The sequence below is a fragment of the Drosophila nasuta genome, chromosome 2L (assembly GCF_023558535.2).
Source record: "Drosophila nasuta strain 15112-1781.00 chromosome 2L, ASM2355853v1, whole genome shotgun sequence".
NCBI lineage: Eukaryota > Metazoa > Arthropoda > Insecta > Diptera > Drosophilidae > Drosophila > Drosophila nasuta.
In genome coordinates this window covers 17,963,046-17,975,881 of record NC_083455.1, presented here as the reverse complement: position 1 = coordinate 17,975,881, position 12,836 = coordinate 17,963,046, and the positions used below count along the sequence as shown (strand labels likewise).

Genomic DNA, 12,836 nt, shown 5'->3' with positions numbered 1-12,836 from the left:
TAATGAAATCATTTTATTCAAGAAGTATTTTTATTAGTCAAAGTATTGATTTTAATAAAATTATTTTATTTGATACATATTATTATATTTAAAAATAATCTGCTATTCGTGCGATTTTTAAAGATTTGTTATAAATATTTTGGACTATGCTTTGATGAGATATTCATTTTCATTCAATCAAGTTTATTTAACACGTATTTTATTACTGAAAATACTCTTCTACTAAAATTGATTTAAATACAAATAATTTATGTTTAATAAATATTTCTATTATTCAAGTTGAACTGCTGGAATAATATGATTTCCTTCAACAGTATTTTGCAAAATTTATTTCAATTCTTTTTCCCAAGTTCATCAAATTGTTTGTGCTGTCAATACTTAATTATTCAACCCTTACTTGCATTTATTTTTAACATTAATTTATTGATGAGTTTTCTGATTTTGTTAAAATGAATCAACAATACTCTTAGATTCAATTGACTTTTGGTTTTATTCCACCTAAAGTTTGTTCTTCGTTCCCTCAGTAATTATTCAATCCTTGCTTTAATTTGAATTGACGGCTGATTTACTGATGAGTTTTCTTATTGCAGTGGCAGTGAAATTAAAGAACAATTCTTTCGAATTAACACAAATTGACTGCTGAATGTTTTCACTTGAAAATTGCAGAGGGTTTCGCTGCAGACCAACTGAAATTGTTGGATACATTCTCACTTTGCTCTCATTATGCCATTCTCTTCGCCTCGAACATTTGTCTGCCATTTTTTTAGTGTGTGTGTGAGTTTTTTTTTGCACTCGCTGATGCGTTTTTAATTGTTGGGCATTTTTAATTAAAGTGCATGACAGAGAGAGGGCGGGGAGAGAGAGAGAGAGAATAAAAAGTGCAATTTTTAAAGTTTTGCGCAAGGTTGGTTTCTAATTAAGTTTGCATAAATTGCAGCGAAAAAAACAGCAGCAGCTAGTGAAGCAGATAAAAGCGGAAAAGCTAAAGAAAAAAGCGGTTGCGGATAACGTGGCCAGCAAGAGGCGACAGTCACTTTAATTGAATCCGAGTGGGCAGCTAATCAAATATTCCGTTTACAGGCAATAAATTCATATTACTGGGTAATATTATAAAGAGCTTAAGTAACTTTCCTTCGTTAGAATATCCGCCTTAACTTTTGCTTATGCCTTTCCTTCAGCTCAATGAAGTAAGCGGGAGCGTGGTTGGAAACTTCTAGGCCGGCACGTACGTTCGATGATTAATTATTCTGCCGCATATGTTGCAATATCATGCCGTTGTATCTCAGGCCTCGAGGCATCGAGGTCACCTAAAGGGCTTGTGTTCAACTTATTGAAGCTTGCTTTAGTTTTGCTCCTTGCTTGATGAAAAATGAAGACCACGACTTTTAGCTTTAGGATTCCATCGGGATGGCGATGGAATCGTAGCAGTCATTGGCGTCGTCATCGTCCCGGGAGTAACTATGTCAAGGCAATAAAGTCCATTAGTGGAGAGAGAATGCGAGCAAGACATGCTGAGCGGCATGGGGCACATTAATCATGCAGCTTATGCGAAATGATTGAATACACATTATATTTTGATGCCTTCGGAAAAACAGTTTACAAAGGGGTCGAAGTCGAGTGCACACTACAAACAACACAACACAAGAATATTTGTAGGCCACAAGATGCTCGATCTCAATAGCAAATAGTAACAAATAGCAAACAGAATACACAAGTATTTTAATTACATTTCAAAAAAAAAAACATACGCAATTTAACAGTTCAGTGAATGGTAAATAAGTATTGAACTGGATGACAAAGTTTATAATTGGAATTTCCTTGAATTTGTATTTTAATCAGGACATCCATTTTAATCCGAATTAACTGAAATGTCAATGCAAAGATTGCCACACTTGCCATTCGAATTGTAAGTGCGTTATTCATTTGACAGCTTTTTTCCACGTGCAATGCATTACAATTAGATCGTATTGTCAATGCAAATTTCTGATTTTCGATCTGATTAACTCTAATGGAAAATAATTTGTATATCCGCTACTTATAGGGTAAATGGGTATTATAACTTTGTGCTTGTATGAAATGTATGTAACATTCAGAAGGAGGCATCTCCGACCACATAAGTATATATATTCTTGTTCAGCATACCCATTTTACTCTATCAGTCTGTCCGTACGTAAATCTAAAACCTGGATAGATTATACTATATTTAAATACAAACATCCAATTGGGTCTTAGCTGCTTTGGTATATTTCGAATGTAGTACTGAATCAATATACTAAATTTTACCATTGGTATATTCTTAGCATATTGGCGGTATATTATGGTATATTGATATACTTTTAAAATTAATACCACACTGTTTTGCTTTTATTCCAAAAGAGTATCATGTATTTCACAGTCGAACACACTCGACTGTAGCTTCTTAAATAATGATAAATAATGTAGATTCTTTAGCTATATTTTCACCTCTATTTTAATGAGCTTTATTGTCATTTAAAGGCATGCCTTGCCTCACTTGGTATCTCTTTTGTTTATTGTATAGTTTCGTTTCGTTTTATTTTATTTTGTCGTCGCTTTGCTTCTTCTCACTTTGTCTGTTGACAGGTAATTGCATTTTATTTTGTCTTTGTTTTTTTGTGTGGCCCTCGTCACACCTTGCTCAATATTTGGACACATTGTCCTTAAGCTGGCGCCAGATTTGTGTGTTTGTGTGCGTAACTGGGCGACAGTTGATGAGCTGTAGGCGTCAGGATATTGCACAGTCCTGTGCTTAGTGGTAATAAGAAATACAATGCGTAGTTCGAGACCCCGAGTCGAAAATATGTTAGCCTTGGCAAAGGACACAACAATAACAACAACAACGAGAAGAAGAAGAAGAAGATGGAGAAAAAAGGACCCCAGAGGAGCATTGAAATTGGAAGCAAAACCTAGCAGGGAGTTGTGCCACCTGCCGGAGCAGTCAAGCCATTGAAGCGGCAACGAAAATCAATTTCCTTTGGCAGAGCTCCGTGCGCAGTGGCGAAATGAAGCCTGACATTTATTACCATATAAACAGCAAGAATTATTTGTAAGGAGCTCGCACAAAGAGAGCCAAACTAAAAGCCAGGAAACTGCAGCACAACAATACTGTAAACTTTACCATCCGCTCTCACACAGCTCTTCTCTTTCTTCTCTTTTAAACGTATCCGACTTCGTAGGATATGAGCTGATTCTGTGTATTGTGCATATCTGTGTGAAATATAATGAGTGTGTGGTTGTGTATGTGAGCCGGAAAGCCAAAAGTTGTTGCCGTCACAATAAGCGTAAATGCAATTTTATACACAAAAGGCAGCAGTTAGCACACAGTGCACATTGGTGCAAAATAACTGCACAGACAAACAGCTCAAGTTTATTGAATCGTCAAAAAAAATATGATAAATGATTATAATTGTAAAGTTTCGTCTTTTTTTTTTTGGGACACGCATTTATCATGTTTTGTGGACAGCTGAGATCCTGTTTACACATCTTTTTTTTTGGCATAAATTGTGATGAAATGATAAACGCAGCTAATGATAAGCATCTTCAGCATCTTCAGCTATTTGTATAGTACACAAGCTGAAGTGGAGCATTAGCATAAATAGGTTTACTTTGGCTGCTTGGCAAAATTGATGCAAACTGCTTGCAAAGTCGTTTTCTTTTTAGAACTGAAATAGGGTCATATTTAGATAGAGTGCAAGGGAACATTATTATAAAAAACTTGAGAGAGTTTAGCGAAATGAAAGTCATTGAATTTAATTGCAAAGCGTTGAAGGAAGTTCATTTAGTATAATTTTTATTATTTCATATTTCTAATTACTAACTTCATTTATTTTGAATTATTTTTTATTTTATTTTTTTTTTACATAGTTCAAAGAAAATTGTTCGTGAGAAACTTGAGAGAGTTAAATGGAATGATGGTCAGTTTAATTTCAAAGCGTTGAATGAAGTTTATATAATTAAATTTGAAATATTTTATATAATCTTTTCAATTTGTCCTCGGTTTCACATTTTTTATTTTGTTTTCTAGTTCTCAAAAATAATTTAAACAACAAGACCTTTGTAGTTTGTTGAACTTGATTTATTTTATATTTGTAATTACTTTTTAAATTAATTCCAACACTCAAATTTGTCTTAATTTTTTTGAATTGTTTTTATTTTATTTTATATGATGAACAACGAGTTCTTTCCAGTGTTTTTAAGTTTATTTTAATTATTTGATATTCATATGTAAATATTTTCCTCATTTCATCTCTCACTCAAAATGAGGTAAGATAGTAAAATTGATTTTAATTAGTTTTTCAACATATGCTTTCGTGTCAGAAAACCATAAACGACATTTAAATTATTTCACATTATTTATTAGTAAACTGTTTTTAATCCCGTTTAACTTTATTTTAAATATTTCATAATAATTTCTTCTTTCGTTAAATATAAAATAACATGCAACTCATGTTTTTTCAATAACTTTATGTAATACTTTTAGACAATCTCATTGAGTTGAAATGTTCCTTTCAACTTGAGATCTCTTAGAGATTTAATTTTTGTGTAGAAAGAGCTTCGGCAGATGTATGTAATGTACTTTACTAAAATTTATTAAACATAATTTATACAACCAAATTTATTTGGTAGGCTTCTCATCTGTACTTCGTTCCACTGTATTCTTGTTTTGGCAAGATGCCAATGGAAAATGTGTCTAATTTATGTTTGTTTACTTGCCTTGCTTGCAGGTGGGCCGATTATCATGGCAAGCAATGTACAACAACAGCAACAACAGCGGCGGCAACATACAACAACTAAAGTGCAACAGCAGCGGCAGCAGCAGCAGCAGCAGCGACAACGGCAGCAGACAGCAGCAGCAACAGTGGTGCAGCGACGGCAACAAGGAGAATGGTCTAGGCAGCGACTGCAACAACAACAACTGCAGCAGCAACAGCCTCAACAACACAATCTTATACGCAACCAGCAGCAACAACTTGCGGCGACGCCGTCGACGTCGCAGCAGCAGCAGCGTCGCCGTCGCCTACTGATCGAGAGATCGAGGAGACAGGCGAAGAAAGCGGAAAGCGGAAGCGGTGGCTGCGGCCGCATTTGCTGCAACCTGGATGCATTGAGGCAACCATTGAGGCAGCTGCAGTTCGGTTCTCTGTCGGCGCTACTGTTGCTGTTGTTGCTGGCCACACATGGAGATTCTGTTCAGGCGGAGGGCAATGTTGGTAAGTTCAACTTGACTCTGTTTTTTATAAATACACAATCTCTCTGGGGGTGAGGGGTGGGGGCGACTCCCCTGACACGACAACAGCACACGTTGCATGTTCTCGTTATTGTTTTGGTCTTGTGGCAACAACATTTACAAGTTTAATTAAAACTTTCGACACAGGCGGCGGCAGTAAACGAACCCAGAACAGAAACAGAAACAGAACCTGAAACCAAAACCAAAAACCGACAACCAAATCGAGATCGAGCGAAAGAGCGAGAGTTTTATGCACACCCTCAACACACACTTTGGAAATTGCCACCTTAACAAGATTTACAAGTGCAAATATGTTTTTAACTAGTTTATGTGTGCATGTCGTGCATATAAGCCAATTGCACACATTAGTATATGTGTGTTTTTGTGTGTGTGTGTGCGTGTTTTGACTTTCTGTTATGTCATAAAATGGCCGCCTCGTGTTTTGACCGGAAACAACAAACTGCGACGAGCTAAACGAGTTACCGCTGTTAAATCCAAAAAGCATGCATTCCAAATGCCCATAAATTCGACACACGGCGTCATCGAAAGCAATAGCCAGGGCTGGCGAACAGCAAGGGGTGCAAACTCATAATTCAATTATCGAGTCTATTATTTAGACGTGTTTATGTTTTGAATTTTTGCTGAGCAAACAATTTGTTCGAGTCTTTGACTTTTAGTTATGTGATTCAGAATAGACTTTTAATTGCATTTTGCAATAGTAATAGCACAAAATTTTAGTTTTTTTTATCAAATCAGGTTGTCAATAACTTCACTTCTTCTTTTTTTTTTATTCAGATGAAACTGGTATTTGATTCGGTTAGTTCATGAAATTTTCTTTTTGTTCGATTCGATTTATTTGCAAACCAATTTTATTGTTTGGCTGTCATTTTAATATTTTATTTTGTCAGTCATATGGAGCTTTTATTTATATGCATAGAATATTACTTTTTTTAAAACAGATCAGACTGTTAATATTATTTTGTTTTTTTTATGTTCAGACAATATTGTATTTGTTTTGATTCAGACCAGACAGCTAATTGGATTTTGCTACAGTAATAACACAGTATACTATATATCTTTTTGCTTCATATCACATGGTAATTTCATTCATTTTCTACCATTTCACTTCATTGCTGAATATTTTATTTTTATATTCAGATTAAACTGTGTATATTATTTTCTGTTAACTTTTTCGGCTCAGTTCATAAAATGTTCGTTTTTTTCGATTAGTCTTTTATTTATCTGCAAACAAATTTTATTCGTTAATTCAAAATAGACTGTCAATATAAATTTTTATTGTATTGTGTTTTATTTGGTCAGACTGTTCATATAATGTTCTGTCATTTTGTGCTCTCTATTATATTCAGCCAATTTTGTATTTGTATGTACAATAAAATATTATTTCTTGGATTCAGATTTCAGACTGTAAATATTCATATTTGTTATTTCTTTTTCTCAAACAAATTCAGCAAATATCTTTGCTCTTTTGTTTTTATCTTTTTCAGCACACTAGCTGCAATGCTGATTGTTATTTATGATAGGAAATAATTTGACGTTCTATACATTTCACCAACTGTTTTTATGTGCATTTGATATGAACAACACAAATCAAAAATATTTTGATTACGTCATTCAAATTAATGCTTTATTCAAGAGAGATTTGAGTACTCTTACTCTTACTCATCTTTAATATCATCTTAATTATTTCTCGACTAAATATTTGCTTCATAAATATTTTATTATGTAGATATCATAGAGCAGTTATGTCTTGATGTTCCTTTAGATTTATGCACATTTTGCTGGTTTTTTGGTTTATTATTCATGGCCAGAGCAGAGCTCTTCAAATGTGTGGACAGCGTGTCTGTCACCTGTGCAACATCTCTTGGGCTCAACTGTACCATTTTTGCGCCATTAACAGCAGCAAGAGTGCAGTGCAAATGTAACTGAAACTGAAACTGTAACTGGAGTTGGAGTTGGAGCAGCAAAGTTGCTCCCCAAAGAGGCAACGCCTCAGTTGGTCATTGGTTGGAGTCATGGCAACAACTGTTGCTCCTGTGTGTTGCTGATTGAAATTTGCAGCGAACGTTGCGATGCTTTGCGATGCGTTACGATGGACGTCAGCAATCAACCCACATACACACACATTTATATTGTATCTATGTGTGTGAGTTTGTGTTTGCGCATTTATGCATTGCCTTGTGCAAATATCAACAGGAGCTGGGTCCTGGGATTTATTGATTGCCAGCTGCCGTTGCCGTTGCCGTTGTTGTTGCCGTTGCCACTGTCGCCAGTCTGCAGTCTACATGATGTTGCCCACGCATCCTGTTGCTGCCACTCCTTGAGCACACACAGTTACATAGATAAATGGCATGACACTGCATGCTGTTGCTGTTCGCACACAATGGTGCGCATTTTCGTTGTTGTTGTTGTCGTTGTTGGTCCTGCTGTTGGCCGTGTCATGTATAAATTAGTAAGCAGACTGCATTATCAGGACAACGAGCAGTCATAGCAACAGCAGCAACATCACCAGCAGCAGCAGCAGCAGGAGCAACATCATCATTAGCAGCAGTAACTGACTCAAAGCAGCACTCAAGTTGCAACTTTCAGCTGCTTGCATCATAAAATTTAATTAACAGCTGCATGTGAAGTCTCCGTCTTTGTTAGTTAGTGCATATTCACATTGAACTTTTACTTCAGGCCAAACGCATAACTGCCTCAACAAAAACAGCAACTACGACAGCAACTTTATTAAACTGACGCCATTCAAAGGCCAAAACTTTATCTGTCTGCTGCTGTTACTGCTGCATTTATTCATTTCATTTGAAAAACAAATATTTGCACTCAGTTTGAAAGCAGCTCAGCAGCTTTTGTTGCTGTTGTTGTTGTCCATATTTTGCAATGCGGTGCATTTAATGAAATTCCAGCCAATGGGCTTGCTACGATTCTGTCCTGCACAATTGAAACCTAGATCTAAATTCAAATTCGAATTCAAATCGCAAAATTGTAATCGAAAAGCACAAAAACTACATTTCCATTTTTCATTTCGTTTCCATTTTTCGCTTTTTATATATACATATGTATATATTTACGATTTTTGCACATTTTCACAATCGAGGAAATGATTTAGTCATGAATTATTAATATCGCAAGTCGTCAAATGTTTTGAAAATAAATGCAGCGTTAATGGAATTCGCTTGTTTTGCATTTGTCACATTGCGTATACGCCATGCTAAACTTTTCCCCAACTACGACGAATTGAAAACCAGTTACGGATTTAAAACTCTTTTACCACATGTGTGTGGGTGTGTGACTTTGTGTGTTTGGTTTTGGGTTTTTGTAGCAACTTTTGTTTGGCTTCTCCTCCTCTTTTTTTTGATGGGCAAAGAGATTAGCAAATGCGGCACACAAGAGTAATTTTCAAACTGCATTGTTGCAACATTTTTATTGTTCTATTCTTAATAGCTCGCTTCCTGTAGTCTGATTGATTTTCAGGAAAATTTTTAATAGCTGAAATTCGAGTGGAAAAAGCAATTTTCACAAAGCACAGAAAAGTATTGTGCTCAGTGGAAATTCAAATTAAGACTGCGGACTTATTTTCTTATGCTTTTTAGTCAGCTACAATATCGGATTAATACGTTTGCCACGCATAACTATAAAACTTAATCATGGTTGAGCTTAAAGTTTTGTTAAAGTTGCATTCAAGTGCTAAGCAAATGTTGAAACATCAAATACAAAATGTATTTCAATTAATCTACGGAAATTGTTGCCTTCCTTAATTGCAAATTTCCCAATCGATAGTTTAATTAAATCGTTGCACAATTTTAGTGCAACGCTTTTGTTCAAAATTCCATCAGACTTTTTTTTTTCTTTTTCGGGCGCAATACAAAATGCAGGCGGCCAAGTTTAACTTTTTGGCCAAGTGTACTTGGCGCTATTTGAAAAGTTCTGGCGCTTTGTTGGCAAACTAAAAAGCTAGTTAAAAGTCTGCTTAATAGTTGGATGAGTGCCGCATTATCTGGGCGTTTGCAATTGTGTTGTTGTTGTTGCCAGTTGTTGCTGGTTTTTGTTGCCTTCTAAGCGCCGCAACTTTGTGCCGTGCAAAATGCAACAGTTTTGTGGCAAAGTTGCTGCGTCCATTGTCGGTAATTGCGGCACTTAAAATGGTGCGCCATGCGGTTGCAGGTGAGACAAGGTTTCTCGTTTTTTTGGGGAATGCCATTTTAGTTGCACTTCCTTTTTTTCGGCACTCCTTTTGGCCCACTTTACGAGTAAATTGAGCGGCGGTCCATAGAGCAAAGTAATGACAAAAAGCTGTGACTATTTTCAGTTTCACAGTTTTCGCAGTGTTTTTCTTCTTGAGGTGTGCACTCGAGTGCAAGAGTCTGCGAAACGACGCTTTTCCGACTGGCGCAACTGCTCTTCAATGGTATCAGCAGCAGCTGGATAGCAATATGTTTACTTCCACTTCCTTCCAAGCACAATGCACAAGCTGCTCTTTTCTCCTTGCGCCTGGGGGTATGCAACGTATTTTGTGCGGAATAAGAGAAGACTCAAAACATAGAGAAGAAGCAGCAGCAACAGACAGCACAATTTGTTCCAAGTCATTTGAGCGTAGGGCGCAAATTAAGTGCATTTTCATTAGTTACAAGTTGTTACATTTAATAAATTAAATTGCCGTGGCATGCAGCAACAGCAACAGCAGCAGCAGCAGCAACTTGAGGCGCTTCAACTTGTTTCAGCTGCAATTATTTTTCACTGCTCGCTTCGCAGTTGTGCAGTTAGTTGGAAATGGAAACTTTCCGTTTTTTTCGACCATGTTACCCAGCGGCCATCATCTCTAAAGCACTTCACAAGATAGAAACACACACACTCTAGAGAGAGAGAGAGGCAGAGGTGGCAGGCGCAGCCAGTCATCCATGCCTTATGCTTGAAGCAAGCGCTTTTCCTATACCCGCTACCGATAAGGGTAGAAGGGTATTATAGTGTTGTGCCGGCAGGAAATGTAACAGGCAGAGGAAGGCATATCCAGCCCTATAAAATATATATAAATATATATGTATATGTATATATATATTTTTGATCAGCGTCATCAGTCGAAAGCTGTCAGTCTGTCCCCAAATTACGCATACTAGAATTGGGTTTTAGCTGATTTTGGTGTCAATATTATATATTTTGACCTCTTTGGTATATTGCCAAAGTAGTTCATCAACGATATACCAAATAAGGCTTTCGGTGTATTTGAAGTATTTTTGCGGTATATTAATTTGGCTGACAATCTGACAATACTCTATGGTATATTTTGTATGTATTTCTATATCAATATACTAAATGTAGTCTTTGGTATATTTGTAGTATTTTTGGGGTATAATATTTGACATATTTTAAGAATTATAGCACACTTTTTTCTTTAATTCAAAATGATTAGCGGGTATCTCACAGTCGAGCACACTCGCCTTTAGCTTTCTTACTTGTTTTTTTTTTGTGGGTTGAAGTGGTTGTTACCTGGCGCTGGGGAATAAAAAACGCAGCTGAAAGAGACGCCCAAAAATATGTTCGAATTCTCTAATTAAAAAGAGACAAAACTAAGAGATGCACTGCCCAAATAAAACTGCTTTCTCCAGGCAAATATTTAATGAGTATAGTTGCAAACATAGCAAAAACTTTGTAGCACATTGGCACATGTTATGAATGGCGAAGCGAACGAGTTTTGAGGTCGAAGCCAAAACATTTTGACAGCAAAGTTTGCTCAAGTCTTTCGACGTGGAACAAATGCACCAAAAAGTTGGAGCTCAAGTTGAAGTCGAAGTTGAAGCTATCTGGAGTGTAATAAATAACTCAGCATAAAGCATATGGTAGATGTCAACTGGGCTTTATTGCCCTGGCGACTATTTCAATTTCCATAGATTGTTTGTCAAAGTTGTTGGACAACTTTGTTGTGTCAGCAATATATATTTATCACAACAAATATTTGAGTAAATATAAACTACAAGTTTTATTTTTGCTTTTGATTGCTGCAATTTAATTGATGAAGTTGTTAGCTTGTTTGTTATTAAAGTGATATCATTACAGCTATTTGAAGTCGCATTCGCTATCTGTTGAAAGCCATAACAATTCAATTATGTGGCTTCATAAAGCTGAGCATTACGTAGAAGGACATGCTCCTTGCGCCTGCTCTATTATTAGTGAAGACGAGGATATCATGAGCAGCTACTCAGACATTGGCTGCCAAGTTAATTAAACTTTGAGAATGCCAGGCTCCAACATCAAGATGAAAATGTAATTAAGAGATAAAAATGAAGCAATGAGAGCAGACATGTGTGTCTGTTGTGTGTGTGTATGATTAGGGGTGTGGGGCTCCGCCCACCTGTATTATATTGGGGTCATTCTCGCAACTATTATTGATATAAATACGCTTAAGCTGACAGCCGCGCATTGAATTCACAATGAGCCAATTTTAGAGGCCTGTACAGAAATAGACAAACGACCATTCAGACTTCACATTATGTGTGTGTGAGTGGATGATGACACATATCCATTGTCTGAATTCAATCAATCGAGAGCTAATCAAAATTGAAAGATAATCAACGACAACGTCGGCGATGGCCACACAAAGCGTTGCTAATGACTAATAACTGTAATCATCATAAAGATTCATATAATATAAAATACGCATATATGTATACAATAATAAGAGAACGGAGGGACGTTCAAATTACCGAGGGCCATGCCATAAAAATTAACGTGCCATCGTAAATATTTGCTGCAAGGATTCCCTCCAAATTCCACATATGGATCCATATGTGTACACACATAAGTATATGAGAAAAATACTACAGTGAAGTGCAAATATGCGTAAAATTGCGCATATATTTCGCCCACACAAAAAACACACACACACACACACACACATACAAACACATTTGGCATATTAAAAACAAAAATGTCGCGACCAACAAAAGAAAAGCATGAGAAATAGCAGAAGGCAGAAGACGAAAGGAAGCAAGAATTTGGCAAATGCTAACGCATCAATTGTATGCGAGAGAAGAGTCCAGGGCAATGAATTACGAATTTCGAATTCATATTAGAGATAGTTTTGTTTCCTATTTTCATAAATATAAATGAGAATGAAAATGAGAAATTGTGCTCGAAGTGATTTCCTCAGAGATTTAAAGCGTAGCCAGAAAGTAGGCAACAGTTTTTAATACAGAAAGTTATGAAGTAAAAGCGAACTTCATTTAATTTTCTACCATTTTCTGTTATTTATTTCTTTATTAATATTTATTTGAACTCCCATTTAGATCTCTGCCTATTACAGGGTATTAAGACAAAAGCCCAGGCTGGGCAGCTGTCAGGCTTTGCTTTTTTTTTGGGGGGAGAATGTTGCTTTGCGCACTTGTTTATATTTAGCATATGGCTATGGGCGTGGCGCACACACAAATTGGGATACAGATATACATTTACACATCTACAGATTGGCCGTGAGGCAAATGCTGGCAATTACTTTGTTGGCACTTTGTTTTGGGTTTGGCTTTTGAAGTGTATTTTTTTTGCTTCTGATTCTTTTCTGACTGTTTTTGCCTACTTGCTGCCC

The 12,836-nt window shown here is 36.3% G+C and overlaps 1 protein-coding gene across 2 annotated transcripts in view; it reads left to right on the top strand.

The window, feature by feature from the left end:
- LOC132784454 (receptor-type tyrosine-protein phosphatase N2) overlaps nucleotides 1-12,836 on the top strand; it is a 46,455-nt gene that overhangs the window by 12,720 nt on the left and 20,899 nt on the right. For both annotated transcript variants that reach the window (XM_060790090.1, XM_060790084.1), the window contains one exon: nucleotides 4,743-5,228. In XM_060790090.1, the coding sequence (XP_060646073.1) occupies nucleotides 4,757-5,228 (472 nt within the window). In that variant the 5' untranslated portion in view covers nucleotides 4,743-4,756. The remainder of the gene's footprint in view (nucleotides 1-4,742; nucleotides 5,229-12,836) is intronic.